Source organism: Cinclus cinclus, chromosome 5 (assembly GCF_963662255.1).
Source record: "Cinclus cinclus chromosome 5, bCinCin1.1, whole genome shotgun sequence".
In the NCBI taxonomy this organism is placed as follows: domain Eukaryota; kingdom Metazoa; phylum Chordata; class Aves; order Passeriformes; family Cinclidae; genus Cinclus; species Cinclus cinclus.
Window position 1 is genome coordinate 34,990,141 of NC_085050.1, and position 21,227 is coordinate 35,011,367.

At 41.5% G+C, this 21,227-nt stretch overlaps 1 protein-coding gene across 1 annotated transcript in view; it reads left to right on the forward strand.

The window, feature by feature from the left end:
• The first annotated feature begins 2,272 nt into the window (after positions 1-2,272).
• Positions 2,273-21,227, forward strand: part of VEGFC (vascular endothelial growth factor C) — a 69,718-nt gene continuing 50,763 nt past the window's right edge. The window contains exon 1 of the mRNA XM_062493599.1: positions 2,273-2,885. Within this exon, the coding sequence (XP_062349583.1) occupies positions 2,742-2,885 (144 nt within the window). The 5' untranslated portion in view covers positions 2,273-2,741. The remainder of the gene's footprint in view (positions 2,886-21,227) is intronic.

Sequence of the window (21,227 nt, forward strand, 5' to 3'; positions counted from 1 at the left end):
TTGTTAGTGTACGCAGTGTCACTTAGAATTTTCAATTAATTTTCTTTTAGGCTGATTTCTACTTAATTTGAAAACAAGAGGAGAAATATTAACCATTAGGTGGTGGAGAAAGTACAAGATGTCTTTTAATCTGTAAATCTTTAAATTAGCTATCTTTTATGGGATGGAGAGAAACAGCGTCTAAATTAAGAAAAACCTTAGTGTCCCAGAGCCAATGGAATACTTATATGTTTGTACACAGAATCTAACATAGATTTCAACCACTTTCTTGTTAAAACTTTGATTAGACTGAGACTTGAGCTACTATGACTATGATTACTAGCTTTCAATTATGATACTTTAAACTTGCTATACAGGGCAGCTGGTGGAAATGCTCTATTACATAGAAGCCTTTGATCCCATGATGGATGTTCTATGAATTGTGGGGGGAAGAATGAAAGTGCTGGAGAACTGGGGAAATAAATAATGAAGCCAGCTGATATTATGATGGCACAGCAGGAGTGGTATGTTTCATCCTGTTTTGTGATTTAGTTACGCAGCTTCTCCTTGCACAGCACTCACTTATTTATATAAATGTGCATGATTTGTCCGGCAGCTTTTAATAAAGTGCTGCAAAAGAACTTCCTCTCTATACCAATCTGTGGTACATTTGAAAGATTTTTAATACGTTTAAACTGAAATCAGTAATGCTGTATTTCTGTTTAGATGGCTTTTGCATCCTGGACTATGCTCTCTTCAGGCTTTAATCCTATGCTTTGATCTGAAGCGCTGTAAGGGTCCAGTGAAGAACAATGATCTTTTTAATTTATGTATGCTGTTTTGTATCTTCATAGCTGTTCTGTTTAATTTCTACCCTGTCTTTATTTCATTGCTTTACTCCATCTTGAATGTATTTAGAAGAATGTTAGTGCTTCAATAACATTTTAATGATTATACAACCTCTTAAAATAAAGTTCTATTTAAATTTTAGATTTCATTCTGATTGCAGTTGAAGTGATTATTTTCCAGCATCAAAATATTTGTGTGGCAGCATGCTGAAACACCATTTTGGAAATGATAAAAAATAAATTTAAAAAACCCCAGAAGGTACCTTAGAGCCTGCTAGAGACACCTTTATGTATAACTCCCAGAAATGTTGCTCCCAGAATAGTAACATAATGGGATTCCCTAAGAATAAGAGCAGTGTAACATGAGCAGACTGCCAGCATCCAGTCAAGGCAGTCAGGGATCTGCTCCCACAGTTGGTTCCCATACAATCTAATTACCAAAAGATGTACACAAGTGATGCAGAAAACACAACCTTTTAAAATATTTACGCAAGGTTCAATAATCAAGCAAAAAATAAGAGTATAGGGAATATAACATTTTCCTTTTGCATAGATGAGATTTGAGCAGGCTGTAGAAAGTTACTTTGACAGTAATGTGCATTCTTTTCAAACTTTTAATCACAGTGTAACTGGAACACAGGATCTGGGCTAAATTTTATTTAGGGCTCTGAACGGGGTGCTCTTCGAAGACGGCTCCAAAACGTCATGGATAGGAAGGCTACAAATAATTATGGTGCTCTTCGGATTACTGTTTCTAGCATGGCAAAATCCTTTTTTTCTGCAGCCAAAAATTAGCTGTATACCCTCTTAAGTGAAGCTGCCAACACTGCTCAACAAGTAACTGATTAGGATTCACAAAAATTTTCTTGCATGATTTCTCTGTGTGTGTTTTACCGAACTTCACCCCTTGGCTTCCGAGCCAAACGAAACGAGCCGGGCACTTCGCTTTTTCCTTGGGGCTGGGGCGGGCTTCATCTTCGCGGAGCCGGAGCTCGGCGCAGGACGAGCCCAGCTCCGCGGGACCGGGCGCGCTCTCCTCTCCCTCTCCCTCTGCTCTCCCTCTGCTCTCCCTCTGCTCTCCCTCTCCTGCCCTTCCCGGCAGAGCCGCGGCGCGCCCCGAGCGGCCTCCTGCCCGCGGTGCGGGGCGATCGCTCCCCGGGACACCGGCGGCCGGCGGCGCCGCCGCGGCAGCAGCAGCGGCTGGAGGGGGAGGCAGAGGCGGCGGCAGAGGAGGAGGAGGAGGAGGAGGAAGGCGGCCTCGGCCCCTCTCGGCGCGCAGAGGCGCAGGCAGAGGGCGCTTTCGCCATGCGCGGCCGCCGCCACCGCCGCGCAGTCCCAGGCGCCGCGCACCCCCCGGCCGCGCCGCCGCTGACAGCCGCCCGCACAGCGCGGCGGGCGGAGCGCAGCGCAGCGGGGCCCCTCGGCACCGAGCCCCCGGCACGGCACGGCACGGCACGGCACGGCCCGGCACGGCACGCGCGAAGGGATCTCCCCGGGTGCGACCGGCCGCTCCGTCCCGCTCTGCAGCTCCCTGGCTCTCTCTCTCCCTCCTTCCCTTCTCTCCTCCTCCTCCTCCTCTCTGCGCTTTCCACCTCCTCTGCTCCTGAGTGAGCGCAGCCTCGGATGTCCGGTTTCCTGGTGGGTTTTTTACCTGGCAAACTCTGGATAACTTTGGTGAGAATTTGCAAAGCGGCTGGGAAAGTTGGGAGCTCCCCTCCAGGCGCCTAGGAGCTGCTGCTACCGCATCTTCTCCATCCCACGGATTTTACCGCCTTGGATTTTGCGAGGGGAGGGAGGGGGGGAGAGGACAGCGAAAGACGGGGGGAGAGGAAAAGAAGGAGCCTCATAATTTCGGCTGCATTCCTCCGACTGCCCCGCGGCCGCGCTCCGCGCCCGCTCTGCCATCCCTGCACCATGCACTTGCTGGAGGTGCTCTCCCTGAGCTGCTGCCTGGCTGCCGGAGCCGTGCTCCTGGGACCCCGGCAGCCGGCCGCTGCCGCCGCCTACGAGTCCGGCCAGGGCTACTACGAGGAGGAGCCCGACGCGGGGGAGGCAAAGGTAAGCCCGTGCCCCAGCTGTGGATGCCAACTCGCTCCTTTGGGCGTGTGGCTGCGAGTCCCTTCGAACGGACGGCTTCGGAATTCCACCAAGGAAAAGATGTGGGAGAAGCCTTCTGAAGTGGGGGGGGGTTCCTTAAAAGTGGGGGAAAGAATTTTTTTAGAAGCGTCTGAGTTTTCGGGGTTGCTGGAGGGCGGGCTGCGCGGGGAACAACTGCGTTTACACAGAGGGAGGCGAGACACCTGATGAGCGGAGGCTGCCCCCGGGCTGCGCTCCTGCCGGGGAGCGGGGACTGTCCAGCGCGGAGCGACCCCGGCCCCGGCCCCGGCCCCGGCCCCGGCCCCTGCTCCTGCTCCGCCGTGTCAGCGGCCCCTCGGCTGCGGCTGATGCCGGCCCTGGCAGCTGGGGCGCGCCCCGCAGGCGCCTCCGAGCGGGGTCCTGCGCTGGGGAGCGCGGAGGGAGGGAGGGAGGGCTGAGAAGCGCTCAGGGGAGCAGCTGGGCGCAAGAACGAAGTGGCCAGGGAGGCGTGGGAGGACGATGACAACAAAACCCTAGACTTTCCATTTGTTGAAAAGTCTCTTGGAGTTACTGACGCTTTGGGCGAGCTGCTGCTGCGTGACGGAGTTGACGGGAGGTGTAAGGTGACACTCCAGTCTGAAAACCTTAGTTCTGCCCAGACGCGTGGTGAAGGTTGGGTTTAAAATCTCGGATTCCAGACCCAAATACTTAAAATTCTCGGTTAATTTTTGTTTGCATATTAAGTTTCGTAACGTTAAGCTCAAGTACCTTTGGTACTTGTGGTTTTGCGGTTCCTGGTATGCTGATGCATGAAAAAGATGCATAGTATGCGGTTGTATAAGCATGTGGCATTGTTAGGAAGACCTTTGATGTCTGTCTTACTCTCGTCTCATTGTTTTGAAGATTTCTGACATGTTTATTGAAAGCAATCGTGACCTAGCTCATTCATTATTCATTTCAGTACATGGCAGGGAGGGAGTTGCGTGGATTAAAATTGAAACTAATATTCTGATTTCCCCCCATGCTGCTTGCTTTACTGATTAAACGTTTGGGAGATTTTACTGTAACTACGTGGGAAGTCAAGTGTTGATAGTATACATTAGCTGTACTTCAGGTATGCAAACTGTTGTAGACAATACATTGTGCACAGAAATAATACTTTCATGCTTTTCAAATAGTAATCTGCATAGGAAAAGTTTACTGATTATACTGTCATCTCTCTTAAATATTTTAACTACAGCTGAATGCTTACACTGCAATATTCTGAGTGCTAACATGCTATCAGTTATTATATTGCTAAAAAGTCTGTAAAGTGTTTTTCACACTTAAGTACTTAAAAATAGGAACACAAAATCAATTCATCTAGCCACTCTTACCACTTAGACTATTTACAAAAATAAAATAAAAAAAATAAATTTAAAAAAAGGGAAAAAGAAGAAATTCAAAACTTACTGGAGGGTAAAAATACCTCAACTCCTTCCAACCCATGACTGTAAGTCAGTTATTTACTGGGTGAAACTGGCATTTGAGTTGTACAGCCTCAGAATAGCTTATGCTGGAAAGGTAGAAAGAATACAGACTGGAGCACAGCACGTATTTTGTGTACTTAGACTGCTGAGGTAGAACAGCTGATAGTGAAGGTACTCTCCTCAGTGATGCTTTGTGTTCCCATGTATATGGTGTGGAAAGTTACTCTGTTTCTTGAAGAAACCTCGAAGTCTTTTGGAGCTGCCACTGTAGTGCATTGTGTATAAGTGCAAGTGCTCCCTGGAAAAAAGAGGAACTGTCAGCAAACCAAAGGAAGGAAAGGTCAAGAGACCAGGGAGTGGGATAGCATGTGTTAAGCAATTAAGTTAATAGGAAAACGTTTTTGTGCCTGACTACTGCTGAGTAGTGAGTGGAGAAAGGTTCTGGATCCAAGCAGACTTAGTCATGTTGGAAGTCTTTAGCTGTGAGTTTGTTGCTTTTGCTGGAACTGTTTAAGTGAGTGAGTACTGCACATATTTGTTTCTGTGAATGTTGAGATTAATATCTTAAGTAATTATGAAAGGATTAAATAAGTAAACTGAAAATAATCGTTTCAAGGAAACTATGATTGTATTGTCAGTATAAAGTTATCTGCTTGAACTTTGTTAGCTTCAAAGAAGTTAATAGATTTTATGTTTTTACTTCCCATCAAGATGCCATGCTGCTGCATGTTAAACTGATGCCTAAGTACAGGTCATACAGGCCTTTGGGTCCACTCTTTATACAATAATATTTATTTCTCTCCACTCCTATTTCAAGAGCTTTAGAAAACACTTTAAAAAGTGTGAATGAAGTTGAGGCTTCTCCAACATAGGAGGAAAAGCTGGCCAAAAGATAGGGGCCTTGTGGTTTTAAGCAGGTAATTTTCACGTATTAAACTTGTCTAGAGATTTGCAGTAACTTGGAAGTATTACAGATATAAATAGTAGTAGTTCTTCACACACAGCTCTTGCAAGGGCATGTTCTACAGCAAGTGGGCACTGATAAGCTTTTGCAACACTGCCTCGTCCCTCTCCACTCCTACCACCCACCCCTACTGTTTTTTTTTCCAGCCTAAGGGTAAATTTCGTTATTTAACAAGCTTTCAAGGCGCAGATTAATACTTTTCAGCTGAACTGTCAGCTCGGTGGGATGGGAATGAACCCTGCCCGTAAATCACCTCTTGCGGATTTCCTGGAGCACAGGGGGTTGTCCCGAGGAGCTGAGCCCCTGGCAGCCGCAGCCCGCCCCTCCCGGCGGGGCAGGAGGGCGGCCGGCCCTGGCCTCTCTCTCTCTGCCTGGGTGGCTTCTTGCGGAGGGCAGCCTGGTACTTGAGTTGTCTCTGTGCTCAAGGAGGGCCCGGGGGAATCAGCCCTGCTGTCCCACATTTCACGCCCTTTGGCGGGGACCCGCCGCCCCGCAGGGATGCTCGGAGCAGCTGCAGCAAGGGGAGGGTGAGCTGTTCTGCCGCACCGCTGGCTTGAAACTGTAGCTGCTTGCACTGTCTTTTGAGTGTTTTAATAATTCTTATAATATGTTTGGTCTCTGTTTTTTGTTCTTTAGGCAATTTTGAATAGGGAACGTGGGGTGAGTATACGCTGTCTACCTGGGAGAGTATTATTTAAAAGAAAGAAATGATTCCATATTGTTTGTTTCCCGAAAGTTTAAAAATGAACTGAAGGAGCTACATGTGCATTCTATGCAGGAATTAAACTTACATTATTGAAATGAAGGTGTGGCAGTAGCATGTACCTAGACTTCATTAATGGCAGTGAGGTAATAGTTGCAGGAATAGGTTATTATGGTAACAGTATCTGGAATGAAACCACACAGCTGGTAGGGTTTGTCATAGCTCCACCATCATTTTGTTGTGTAGTCTTTAGAATTACGTGACTGTGCAAAAAGCAATATTGGTCAGTCGTCCCATGTAGTTTGAAAAGGCTTAAAACTATATTTATGCAAAGATTCTTAGTTTTGTATTAGAATGGGAATAGCAAATGGAAGTGTATTTGCCTGTTCTAAAGCGCATCCCTGAAATTTCTTCTGAGGCCTCTTTACACAGACAGCAATAGAGCAGTTTATGCTGTGATTCTGTAATTTTGGGTTTTTTTGCAGTGTAAGTACACGTGCTTACTTGCGCTGAATTTGTCTTGGATGCTACCCGAGATGCACCTTTTAAATTTTATTACTATACAATTATTTCATATCTGACCTAGTCATACAGTGCTGCTCATTGATGGCTAGCATAATTTAAATACTGTTAGTTGGTGGGAGTGTGAGGAAAAGCAGCATGTCAGTTTCCCAGGTTTCCTGCTGCCACTGTATCTCCATGGTATAATCTCAAACCCATCAGCTTTATCATCACCCATAAGTCTGTCAAGTGCCTTACTCTGTGCTCCATGCACAGGTGAGAGATGAGGCAGCCTTGTCTGTTCTGAAAACAAGCACACACCTCACTTAAGCAGTGCTAAATTGAGTGTGTAGGGAGAATGCTATCTTTTCCAGCTGCTGCTGTTTAGTCTGCTGCAAATTTTCTTGTGTGTTTATGTGTGTAACCACTTTCTTTCCCCACACATGAGCACAAAAAGATGCCGTTTTTCTTAGGGGCATTATTTGTAGCAGATGCAGCAGGATGAACACTGGTAGTAGTAATTATTTAGAGACTAAGCAGTGCTTCTGCAAACAGAGATATTAAAATTTGGTCTAGCCTTTTATGTGAGTAAAGTACAGTACTAAGCTCAAAGAGCTCACAGCACTTTCTAGTTCTGTGGAGTGCATTCCTGGGTGTCTGGTGTAAGCACACTAGTGTGCCTGGGAGGGACTTCAGCTGTTTGTCAGCAGCAATCCCATGCATTTATCAAAGTTATTAAAAAACTGCGGAGGTCATTTTAACTGCAGTGTTGTGCAGAGGCATACAGAAGCATCCCATCAAAACTATTATTTTTATGCTCACTTAGGTTGTGTGTGTTCAAAGTCTTGCCTTGTTTTTCAAGGGTGTGTATCCACTTATTTGAGTAAAAATAAACCAGGACTTAGACTTCAGACTGTTATAGCTGAGGGTGATGGTAATAATATTCTCCCGTTGTTACCCTGCATCCTGGATAGAAAATCAGTTGAGAACCTTGTGTTCAGCTCCTGCTTTTTTGAGTGTGGTCAGTGATTCATTAAAAGAAAATCCTTGGGTAAAAAAGGGAATCCAACTGAAGTCACACTGGTTTCCTAACAAATGTAATATCCTGTTTAATGTAAAAAAAAAAAATACAGCTGTTTGTATAATGAGTTACAAGAAATTCCAAGCAAGTTTGTCCCTTGAAAGTTGCAAGCTCTTTCAAAGACTAAGTTGCTTCTTAAGAGTTTTGTTTGATAAAGTACTGAATTTTGCCTAGTGAGTAGGATAGGTATGATTGCTTTCCTTATCTATTATAGATGTTTATTATTTTTTAAATTCCACCTTGGTTCTTTTCAGAGTGATAATGTATTACCAAATTTGCCTCCATGTAAGTGTGTGTCTAATTCAAAGACACTAATGGCTGCATAAATTGCACAGAATTTTAATTTAAAACATTGTTAACTTATGGAAGCATGGATGGTTGTTTGTTGAATTTGTGAACTTGTCTTGTTTTGTGTTTATCTGTCTCCAGAAGTTCTTTTGGTGACAATATCTATGTTGCTCTCCCTCTCTGTTGCATTTCAGACTTTAGTGAGGAAATATCTGCATTGTAAGTAATTTATTTTTCTACTCTTCCATTGTAATCATCATAAATCAATCTCTTTAGCTCTGTAGTAGTTTGTTGGGTTTTTTCTTTTGACATTTCCTGACTTGTCTAAGACAGCTATAACCCCTTACAAGTATTTAGAGACTGCAGTTGCCAGTGGAAGGAATAGATATTCTAGTAAGGAGCTCCTTTTTAGCAAAGTAATCAAGAGAAGTGGTATTCTTTGGGGGAGGATGAGAAGGCATGGGGAAAAAACTTCTGATAATGAGAAGGAAAAAAATAATAGCAGTTAGTATATTTTGACTGTATTGTAGTCTTTACTGAGTATAAATGAGCATGTAATCATTCTTCCTATAGTTATTAAGACCATGCATCATCTACAGCTAACTTTTGGGATCTTGATTATGGTTAACTTCCCCAAGCAATCATTTTTCATTGAAGTTAATGACATTAGTTACCTGACACTGCTGTCACCCTAAACTCTGTGTTACTCCGAACTGTTCACATAATTACTTTACCTACTCATTGACAGTTTTCTGATAGCTTGACCTTGAGAATGCAGCTTAAAAACTATTTAAGGTATTTTACATCTGCCTTACTGAACTAAGCAGAACTTTTTTTTATACTGGGCAAGTATAATTCTGAAAGAAAATTCTGGCAAAGAGTTGGACAGCTCTTGGAAGAAGATACCAGAAGGCTGCTGGGGAGCAAATGACACATGTATTTCTGTCTGCTGTCAAGTGTGATGTCACCAGTTTTATGTCTCCTACCTTCTTGTGGCAGCCCTGGGAAATAAGCCATTCCACGAATCATGAGGAACACAATCCTTTACACCATTATATGGTTTAATTCTTTGACTTTCCTTACTCAATAATTGTGCTCTGTTGAGAAAGAGAGAGGAATTAAGCAGAAGGGATAGCATCCGAGAACAGATGCAACAATTGGCTATTTCCTAATATTTTTCCCCAAAGATGACCCATATTAACTCTCCCAACACTCCACAAGCATGTGTGGAAACTTCTAATATTTCTAAAGATTATTAGAAACAGTAGATACAGCAGGAGAGCAGGGTATTTTGCATTGCTCTGGCCTCAGCCTGAGTTCTGTGTGCAGTTCTGAGCCCCAGAATTCAAGATTGAATGTCCTTGGATGCAGCCAGAGGAGGGCAACAGAGCTGGTGACAGGGCTGAAAGGAATGTCCTCTGAAGAGCAGCTGAGGACTCTGTCCATCTAGCTTGGAGAGGAGGAGTCTGAGGGGTGACCTCACTGCTCTCTCAGCTTTTGGGGGAGAGGAAGTTGAGAGAGATGTGCTGATCTCTTCTCCCTCAGGTGCCGTGGTTGGATGCATGGGAGTGGTTAAAACTGCGCCAGTGGAAGTTTAGATTGGACGTTAGGAAGCATTTCTTTACAGAGAGGATGATCAAATACTGGAACAGTCTTCTTAGAGAGGTGGTCAATGGCCTGAGCCTGCCAGTGTTTTGGAGGCATTTGGACAATGCCTGTAACAATATCCTCTAGCTTTTGGTCAGCCCTGAAGTGGTCAGGCAGCTGGACTAGACAATTGGTGTAGGTGTCTTCCAAGTGAAATATTACATTCTATTTGAGATTGTTTAAAAGAAGCAAAACTACTGTTGTTGTCCTTCAACTTACATTTGGCCAGCTGAATTTGGCAGTTGAAGTATTTGTGGTGAGCTGCTCCAGCTGTCCAGAATGTGCTTGTGGCATCAGTTAGAATAGTTAGAGCCAAGAGGAAAATGGGCCAAGCAAAGCTTTACACCTTATCTGCTCTTGACTTACTCATGTTTGTGTAGACAATTAAATGTTTGGAGGGCTAGTTCGTTTGTTTCATGCGTGTATTTGTTTCAGAGGGGAGAGAGAAAGTTACAGCTGGTGGGTAAACTGTCCAGTCTGCTTAAGGAAAAGTCTCTTTGGTTTTCTTTGTTCCCTAAGGAAAAAAAAAAAAACAAGGGAGAGCATTTCTTGCCTTAAGTGTTAGAAGTAATTCTGAGATTCTGAGAGGGTTTTGATGATTTGTTTTTTGTGTTTTTGTTTTGTTTTTTTTTATTTTCTGCTTGCTTGTTTGTTTTTTTTTTTTTTGTTATTTTGGTTTGGTTTTATTTGTTTTTTTTTTTTAAATAATATATTTTTTAAATGTTGTTTTTGGGGCCCTTTGAATTTACCAGTCTTGACCTGTCATTTTTGACTAACAACTGGGAGTTGCACACTATGTGACAGCTTTGTGACTGCTGTGAGCTGGAGGCTATGGGGATACCATAATAATAGCTTTCACTGGAAGTTACAGACAGTGTTTGTATTTTGTACCCCTAAAAGGATTTATTTGTACCCCTAAAAGGATAATCCTTTATTTGGTGTGCTCCTGAGGAGAGAATCTCTGCCTAATTGCACACTCACTATGACTTAGAATACACCACTTCTATTTCTTCTTAGAAATAAGGAACTCCAATCATTCTAGTTCTACCTGTTTGTAACTACCCACAGATACACCTGACAGAAACATAATTTGCCTGTCAAAGTAATAATATCAAGAGTCTTGGTGGAGATAATAGTGTAATTTTTATAGAGTTGCTACTTATGGTTAGATCAGCAATGCAGTTAACTGTGAAAGGAAAATACAAAATAAACTTGAGATGATGCCTTATTGACGTTCATCCCTTCCCTAGGGACAGTTGTTTCCAAAATAAAACAGAGCCTAGGACTTCCTCTTCACCCCACCCGCTCTCCAGCACATCTTGCATAATGGGCAGAGTGTTGCTGCAGTACAAATACAACAATTTACTTTGTTTCATTTGACATATAAATGTCAAAGTATTCATGTTAAGCATTCAATGTCTCTTTGCCACGGGGATATTTTTTAGTTTAACCTCCTTAAATCCTTTAATACTGAAATAGTCTGTGATTTGGAGGAAATGAGATGATCTTGTTAATAAGCAGGCTCGCACAGTAGATTCGGTAGATATGGAGAATTTTTATTTTTTTTTTTTTTTTCCAGGAGGGAGAATTACTTTGACTTTCCAGTTGGATGCTTTTCTGGTTAGAGATGGGCAAAATGTTGGTTTATTTTAAAATACCAAGAATCTTATTGTGCAGCCCACAGGCCACAGCCTTCAGGAGGGCACTAATAGTTGCTAGAAGTCCCACTGACGTGAAGCCCAATATGGTGGGTATTGGCATGTCTCCTTTGTAAAGTTTAGTTTCATCTAAACTGCCAGACAACAGAACAAAGAGGCTCAAAATCAAAACCTCGGAGGGTTTCCTTTCTTGCTGAAGTGTCAGTGATGCTGAGTTTGTGCCTTTGGCCTTGTGTTCCCAGGCACACTCTGAGGTATGAGGAGTTCTTTGAGCACATGGTTTGGAGTGGTCTGGGCTGCTTTTGTGGCTCAGCAGAGCCCAGCAGGTGGGCAGCTCCTGGCCACCTCAGTGCAATTTGTTTCAGCTTCCAGGAATGCCATGTTAATAGTAGTGGACGCGTGGGAATGTCCCCTCTTGGGAGGGGTTCAGTGTTGGTGTGCTGAGGGAGGTAGTTTAAATTAGCAGCTGGGCTCAGACTGAGCTCAGACCACCTTAGAGTGGCAAACTGGTTGATAAGGGGCTGCCTACAGTTGTGGTTCTCTCTAAGACTGTAGTGCTCAAGTCAGATGAAAGGCAGCCTGTAAAACTAAAAGTTGTAAAGTGTTTTGTGATTAAATGCTTTTTATTTGTTCTGTCCAAGAAGAGCTGCTGATTTCTCTCTGATTATCGGTTATGAAAATTATGAAGATCTTTAAGATAAATGATTTTTTTTTTCTCCATGTGGTTGGGCCAGCAGGTGATCAAATCACTAAAAACAAAGGAGTAAAAATCTGTAGAGGAGCTCTGAAGTACTTTCCTTTTTGTAATGTCTGTGGATGGGCTGTAAAGCAGTAAAAGCACAATGAACCATGAATTTGGAACAGGAAGTAGGGGAAGGAGCAGAGAAGAATTTTCAGAGGGCAGGGCTATGCTTCAAAGGAAGGAAGAATTAGGCTGTTCTATTGCATCAGGTATAACTAAAGATTTAGGCAAACTCTAAATTGAACAGTCACTACTAATCTGGATTAATAGCATAAAAAGATTCTTTGTAGTAATGAAACTCTTTGAATATCTTAGCTAGCAGTTTCAGAAAATTAATGAAATTTTCAAATCCTCATCTCATATGACAGGTGGATGATCTCTGTTTTTACTTTGAGCCTGTAAGTTGCTGCTTTACTCCATGATTAGTTGGCTTATGCAATAAATATGGAGTATTGAAGTAATGTAAGAGTAGAATATCTGTAGCTGGTCAGACAAAATGACTGATTAGCCCTATATGGCATTCTCAACAATCTCATTGGAGAGCCCATGCTGCATAGTCACTGAACTTGTACCCTGTGCCCCACTGATGTGGCAGAGGTTGATTGGAGAGTGGTGTTGGCAACCTCATACATAGTACATGATGAGAAATGACCCACCACATCTTCCTCCTGACACAGCCTTCTCCCCAGTTCTTTCCAGCTGAAGGCTGCCCTTTAGCCATGGCCAAGTCTATTCCTTCAAGAAGACAGTACCCAATGAGTCCTGTCCCCAAAAGTTTCTTCTTTTATGCTCAATCATATGAACTGTCCTGATTGATTCGACTGTAGGGAACTTGTTGCACAACATCCGGCTGATTTGTCCTCAAACCACCTCATGGAAATGTCTTGGGATATTTCTATTCCACTTTTTTCCTTCACCTTTGCATCCCACAGACCACATTCAAGAGAAATATCCGGTATATCAGCATGTACTTGCTGCTCACTCCTTGGCTAGCTGAGGACTTCAGTTGGAAAACCCAGCAGCAGGCATTTGCAGGATCCTCAGGCTCATCATGTTTGTGAAAGGGCAGCCATGGCAACATGCACCTTCCTATGGGCACTCTTCTGGTCTTCCACTACCTCTTAGGTTTTTTTTTGGCTGGCCTTCTTTTCTTTTTATTTATGCCCTTACCATCCAAGGCCCTGCCAAATTACAGGAGCTACTTGACAACCTCCTCCTAAGCAAAGAAATGGAAAGTGTCACTACCTGCTGACAGGCAGCAGCTTGTGGACTTCCTTGACTTAAGTGGTGGGGTGTGTGTGTGTGTGTGTGTGTGTGTGTGTGTGTGTGTGTGTGTTGTTTCATTTTCTTGAATAGCTTTCAGCTGACTTTTCTCCAGGTACTCATTGGGCCCACAGAAGCATTTCAGATCAATGCTTTTCTGTATCAACAAGTATGCCTTTAAGTGGATGTTCTGTTTACTATAGATAATAGTAAATTTAAAAACAACTAAACAAAGGCTCAAGACAAGCAAAAGAATTGGTTCTGACACCTGCTGATTAAATATGAGACTTCCAGAGTCTGTCCTCTGGACAAGGCAGGGAGCAATTCTGTCCATGACACTTGTGTTTTTATTGAGTTCCCCTCTTCAATGTTTCTTTTTCTTTAAAGATCTTTCACTTGTAACCTGTTATTTTTAAATTAAGCCATTCTTTACCTTTGATCACCTGAATTCATACCTTCTTAATTCTCTTTAAGACTGCAGCACAAGGAGAGGAAAGAGCTGGGAGTGCGCACAATATTCCACATGTGGGACACAACAGATGTGTGTCAGGACACAATGATGTTTTGTTCTTTTTCCTAATAATTCCACTTGTGTATTTGTTTTAAAATGTGTGTCTTGATATGCCAGTATTTTGTAACATGTCAGACATGAGTATGATCAAAATGCCTCCTTTAAAGAACTACCCATATTTATACTGAAGAACAGGATGGGGGAAGGTATTTCATAGTTATTACTACTTCCTCAAAATTCACATAAAAGCTGTTCTTAGGGGACTGTTTCAAGATGATGTATGATTATTTAAACTTTGGTGTTCATTATGCTTTTAATGTGTTTTTCTGCCTGCCACATGTGCACAGTGAGAGATTTAATGGAACTAGCTATCTTTTGAGTTATAAACCATGAGCTGTATATTTAATGTCCTTAATGATTTTTCTTTAAAAATGAGATGTGGTCTCAGTGTGGTCTGTGAAACATGTCAGCAGTCTTGCAAAGACGGTTTATGCCTGCTAACAATAAGATGTTACTGTCAGGCAAGATTTGTGAAGGCTTGGTTATATGCACTAATTAGGTGCATATGAGCAAGAAAATTTTAAAACCTGCCCATGCTTGCAAATTTTTAGATACATGTCAAGCCTAGCCTAAAGCATAAGAATATAGGAAATACCCCACTGGGACAAACTAATGGTTTGCAAGTGGCCTTTATCATGTCAGCAGCATGTGCTGTTCTGTTTAAGGAGAATATTTGGACTTAATCAGTTTCTGCAGTTCCCTCCTCTCCTACTCACCTAACATCCACAGTTTTTGGATTGAGAATATGAGAGGAGTGCCTCTGCCTCTTCAGTATTTCTTTAAGGATGTCTTGTCCATGGGTTTGGTCTGTTTTCATACTGAAGATGCTATGACCAGCTGGTAGATTCTGAGCTACTTCAAACCAGAATGGTCCTAGTTTGGGGGCAGTGGAGTTTCTTTCATTTTTTTGACTTGTAGTTTATGCAAAGACTTATTCTACAGTTAATATTGACTAACATTATTAAGATTTATAATTTGAACGTTGTGTTACACAGGCACAAAAGTTATTTTCAGCACTTGGGGAGAAAAATGGGCATTTAATTTGAGGATCTGGGATATATGTCCTTAAATTTTTGAAGACCAAGCTAAAGAACAAAACATAATGTGTCACTTAATTATTTCATTCTGTATTTCATTCAAAAGCAAATTTAGTTAGTTTTTATATTTTGGCCAGTCAGAGTGACTGGGTGCATTGTCAGATTTCTCTCACCCTCTTGCCTAAGAGACTGATTTTATTTCCATCTTTAGCCCTTCATTACATGTGTGGTGTCTCTCTAATTGCTGTATGCCCGTGGCTTTGCCAGTTTGGGGAAATATTGTCCCTCTAGGTCAGAATTAAAATCTGTACCTCTTTTGAGGTATTTATGGTGCCTGAAATCCTTATTATGGATTTACTTATAGGAAATATCTTCCTAAAAAAGTCTTCCAAATGCCATTTGATGAACAATAGCGCAGTGCTGAGTACAGGGACAATCCAGCAGATCCTTTCTCTTGATGCCCTATTCCATTGAAAAGTATAGGAACAGTTGCAAGGATATTTAGAGGAAGGTGGTGGAGTTGGGTCACAAATTTCTCTTAATTCCCTATTTTCATCTTCTAGGAGGAGGGAGAAGATAAGGGAATTAAGAGAAGCCCTTTAGATAAAAATTATACAATGTGAGCTTTAGCAGACATTGAGTGTTACTCCCTTAGAAACATCTGTAGTCTTCTGAAGAAGACTAGGTCATCTAGGGTTAGGATTTTTTTTTTTTTTAAATCCTTGCACTTGTTGTTCCTTCTGCTTGGTGATATTGGGATACTTTCTGTTCTGCCTCACTAGGAAACTACCATGTTCTGCTGAATTTGAGGAATTTATGTGTCTTGCCAAAGGTTCCATTGAGACATACTTGTTTAAATCTTTTTTGTGTATATATGTAATAAAATTGAAGTTCTCGTGGATAATGATAACATTTTTAAATTGTAAATATTTTTTGATATTTGTGCCAACCTACTGATTTCTGCTATTGTTCTGCACGTTTTTATTACAATTGTGAAAACAATTGCAATTGTATTTAGCTTTGATTTTGTTCTTTCCTTCCTCAAAAAGCTAGGTAGATGCATTATCATAAAGCCCCTAACTTAAACTATTTAACATGTATTCTTGTAAAGACTTAATTTTTTGTCATCACAATACATATATTTTTTTGCCTTCAAACTACCAAATGAAGAAGCTATTAAAAAAGCTTATTCTGAGCCAGAGTGGGTTGTGTTCATTAGCTAATTACTTTAATCACAATGGGAATTTCTTTTTTACTTTGAGTTAGTGCTGTATTGAAGAATTTAAAGTAAATTCAAAGTCTGAATAAGATGTGAAATTGCTTATCTTACAAAACTTGCACTGATACCTCAGTAGCAATCTTAAAAGAAATATGGCATTAATAAAGGAAAGAAAAATTGAATTAATTAATTATTTGGTAGTCATTAAAGTAACTGAATTTCATGCAGAACTACTCTAATCCACTGGTTACCAATTTTCCCATCTGCTTTCATAAAATCAGAGTTAGTTTGCAACCAGCATCCTGATACTCTGATATGTAAGTACTTTACCTGTCTGCGACAATGGCTTCAGAGTCTTCTATGAGATTGAAAGAAAATGAAGAAAACCCCACAACCTCTTTGACTCTACTCAGTGAAGAACACAATAGTTTGAGAAGTTTCTACCACCCCCTTTAAGGGTCACTGTATTTCACGCCAAGCTCTGACAGAGCTGCACCTTGGAAGGATAAATTGTCTTATTTAATTATTTTTTCTTACTGAGTCTGCAGCATTTTTACTTGAGTTGTCTGAAATACATTAATTTTCTAGTATAATTACACTCTGTAGGCAGAACCAAAGCAAAGGTGTGATTGTTCATACCTGTCTGGTCCAGCCCTAGTAGTTAAGGTAGTATCTGTGAGTAGCTGTGAATGAGTAACACTGAGTAACTGTGTTGCATGTGAGTTATAGTAAATGAGACTGTACTTAATTTGACAGAAGAGGTGCTCCAGCCACAAGCCTGTCCCTGTTCTACTAGTTCTTTCTCCTTCCTGTAGATGTGTTGGAAAGCTTGAAGTGGGGAGGGAAGTACTCCTTTTGGTAGCAGCATGGATTTATGCTGGCTTTACAGCTACCGTGCAACAGTTTACTTATGAGTACTTCAGGTAAATAACTTCTAGTGGCTGATCTTGTTACTTTACTGTGTAGCAAAATTAAGTAAGAGTAGCTGTGTACCTGGATGCATTGTTTTACAAGCACATCCTCATGAACTGTGACTACCATTGTGAACAGATTGTTCTAATAAAATTATCTTTTAAATTTAATCTTTGTAGGTTATAAGGTTCTTGTTAGCCAAACTAATTTTGCTGGTTTAGCTTTGTTTTTTCTCCTTACATACATAAAAGATTTAGCAATATTGAAGTGGAGGGCTGGTAATACTGGACCCCATTGCTAATTTAACTAGTCAGCTGTGCTTCCTGCAGAACATGACTCAGGATCAACTATGAAGCACCGACTCAGATTTCATTGTGATTAGATAGTACTGTGGTTATGTTCTGTACAGTGAGAAAGTGGTGTGGTTAATGATGTAATTGTCAACAGGTTAATTTTTGCAACAAATTCCATGTAGTTCGTGAGCAGCTAAACTTGCACTGACAGTTTACAGGACTGTCCTTTAGTGGGTTATTTATGTTGTGTGAAAGTAGTTGTTCAAAATTTCTTCTATAGAAATAACTAAACTAACAGAAGGACATATAAACATTATTTGTCTTCTGCTTTGTACTTGGACTTTCAGTGACACAAGTTTGGTGTCAGGGAATCTTTCTCTTGCTATGATATGAAGATTTATTATCAATGCCTTGCTGTCACTCCACATAAATAATATGTTAGACTAGAGCCAAGATAGTGCTGACAAGCATTGCAATCACAAATTTATGAAATATATGAATATATACACTACAGCTTGCTACTTCAGTAAAAATAAAGTGTTCAGAAGTTGGACAATGCTAGTGTTAAAAAATTACTTTTTTTCTGATATGCTTTTGATACTCTTTGGAATTACCTGATGTTTAGGGACTTTGAAAAGATAAAAATGCCTGCAGCTGTGTTGTCCAAGTCTAGAGGACAGCTTACAGTCCTCTACAAAATTCAGCTGGATATGGGGAACTGGGAAGCAGCACCAGCCTAAGTGCTTCCACTTACCTCCCTCACTGCTGCCTGTGAATTACATGCTGAACCTAATTTGAGGACTGTGAAATGATACATAAGCTGATCCAGCTGAAGAGATAGAAGCCTGTTTGTCTTAAGACCTTAGTATTATACCTACGTGTGTCTTGCTCATTCAGGGCTGCTTTATGTAAATAGTAAAATAGCTGAGGGGGCAGCAGATTTGTGTCCTTTAGGCTTCATTCACCTGTGTTCTTGATCAGTTCCTGTGTTTTAAATCTAGCTCTAGTTTCTCACCGTGTTTTCTCTACACCTCGCTTCTCCTCGTCATCACACACTGAAAGAATCTGATCTCTCCTTTCCCATCTTTGTATCTATAATCATAATGGCCCTTTCTCATGTGAATAAATGGCAGTGAGGTTACACCAGGCCTGTTAAGGCTCTGTGATTCATTTTCCGCTTTTTCTCTAGTAAATAGCAAATTATTGCCAGCTTATGTCCCTTGTTGAGTGTGTGTGTCTCCTCCATCTCCCTCACTAGCTTCAGTTCACAGCTTTTCTTTTCCTCCTCACTGTCTTCTCTGAGATCCAGGTTTCACCTGCAGATGCCAGCTTTCTTCCCTCTCTGCGTCCTTTATTTTTCTCATTTTATTCTTAGGGCAAAATGAGCCTTTTTCTGCTTTGTGTTTCTTTACACTGAAGTTTATTCTTCTCACAGCTATTACTTCATGACCTGCTGCAGACCAAAGCTGTACCTGCACAGGAGGTCTTGTTCAGCAGCTGCAGGGAACATACACTGTTCCTTAAAACTTTGTGTTTTAGCAGAGCAATCTGCCAAAGTATTGGAAATTCATAAGTTGTGATGCTTATTTGCTGACTAAATTTTGCTGGAGATGTTAGAAGTATGCCCCTGAGGCACCCTCTATATTTTCTTTCTCTTCTCGTCACTCCACATAATATTTCCCTGTCAGTTTAAGGTGCTGCAAATCTTCAGTGGAGAAGCTGCACTATATTAATGTGGACAGGAAACAGACATTAGGACAGTTCCTCAGCGGAAAACCAAGCTCTAGGTTAAAGTCTGTCAAAACCTTTAAATAAACAGCTAGAACCAAGGTCTTGCTAGTGGACAGACTGGAGAAGTTCCAGCTGAAGTTAACTGCCAGAACCTGCATAGTTTGGTGCTACCAGCACCTTTATTCCCATTGCCCCCTTGCTTGTTTGTCACCTGCACTGTCCCTTCTTGAGTGCCAGTGGGAGTACGTGGGAAACTGAGTTGGGAACATGATCCCAGTGACAGCTTGCCTGGAGAGAAGCTGTGAGGGTTGAGGACTACTTGGTTGACCTGACTTTTTTTTGGTCTGGTTTACTTCTTGGCTTCATGTGTGCCTGTGTCTATCCAGAAGACAAGAATTTGTGGGAGGCTGTGAATAAGCAGTTGGGAATAGAAAGAGTGGGTGTGGGGGTTGGTTTGTGATAGTCTAGGACATTTGTTGATCAATAACTTAGATCACAGTGGTGCTGTTAACCCAGCTTTAAGGGCCTGCTTTCTTTTCACTTTGCAATGTCCTATGAAAAAATGGCCTTAGAGCAGAAAATGCCTTGAAGGAGTCAGTAATTCTTTTGGAAACAATCTGTGATTATTGTACCTTAACTGCTCAAAGTTTAAGCTGCTGAGTCACACTGTCTGGTCTTGTGCTGTAGCTACAAGACAGAGACTGGCTCTATGAGGAATACATGGTGTGGCCTCAGTAACCACAGTTTCAAGGTTTATTCACAAATTCCAATTTTCAGAAGTTTAAATGGGCAGGTTGATTGTAGAAGAGTTAAGTCAGTGTGCACTTGCGTATTCATCCTATGTAACTAGAGCAACTCCTTTCAGTTGCATTTCATGTTTTCCATAGTCTGTCTGGTGAAATTGCTGAGGGATTTTTCTGAAGTATATGAAACTTCTGTCCTCAGATCAAGCTCAGGTTTCTGCAGTACTGCCCCTTTGTTCAGTGTTTAAATCCCATTGGTTGGTGCTGAGTTATACATAGCAAGTAGCTGAAGGAGAAGGTGAAAGGATTAAAGGAAAGCAGCAGTGAAGAGATGGGAACTGCCATGCAATTTATTCCTACTGCTCCAGTAACATGCATCTAGACACTATAGTTAGTAGGAACACTAATATAGCATACTCTATGCTGAGAGAGTCTAAAGCATGTTTGAATTGTTTTAAAAAATAAAACTGTGTATAGGTCAATGCATCTGATTCTTAGCACCGGCTGTTGTCTTGATTCCCATTCAGTGGTAATGCAGTGGAATTAAAGGAGAGATAATTATAGCATGGAATTTCCTGAGATCATATAGTTTTATTCTAAGGTATTGTTCTGTATCCGGATGCTGTTGCTTAGTTTAGATCTAGCTGTAGAATATAATCATGCTGTTCCCACCCTTTTATGTATAGACACACAAACACACACATGCACATTTACAATGTGTGTCTATATCTATATATACACATAGATCCTCTAAATAACTTGAAAATAAGAATACATATTTAAATGTGTATTTGAAGCTGTAAGCTTACAATTCTGCTATAGCTGAAATAAAATTACTCTGTTTTTCCCCCATGAGTTAATCTCTTATAATATTATGATTTTGTTTCCAACAGGTTAGCTGCAATTTAGAAAATACAGAATCCAAAAACAAATTTAAAATTAAACTAGTCTGAAAAACAGGTACTTGCTTCCAAATTTTAGGGTTTTTTTAACTGCCTGTTTTTACCCAATGGCTAAAACTTGCATGCTGGCTGTCATGGTTTAACCCCAGCTGCCATCTAAGTACCACACAGCTACTTGCTCGCCACTGCCCCCAACTCATAGCGGGATGGGGAGGAGAATCTGGAAAAGAAAAGGTGAAACTCATGGGTTGAGATAAGAAGAATTTAATAATTGAACTGTTGAATTACAATAACAACAATAATTCTAATGGAAAGGAGAAAGAAAGAGAGGACTAAAACCAGAGACATGTGGTGCATAATATAGTTTCGTCCCACCTGATGCCCAGCCCATGCTGGAGCAGGGATTGGCTCCTCCCAGTTTCTGTACTGTTTATTGTGTTTTCTGGAATGGAATATCCCTTTGACCACTTTGGGTCAGCTATTGTGGCTGTGCTCCCTCCCAGCCTCTTGTGTACCTGTTCACTCGCAGAGCAAGGGAAGCTAGGAAGTTATTGGCTTAGGCTAAGCATTGTCCAGCAACACTTTGTTCTCCATGTCAGT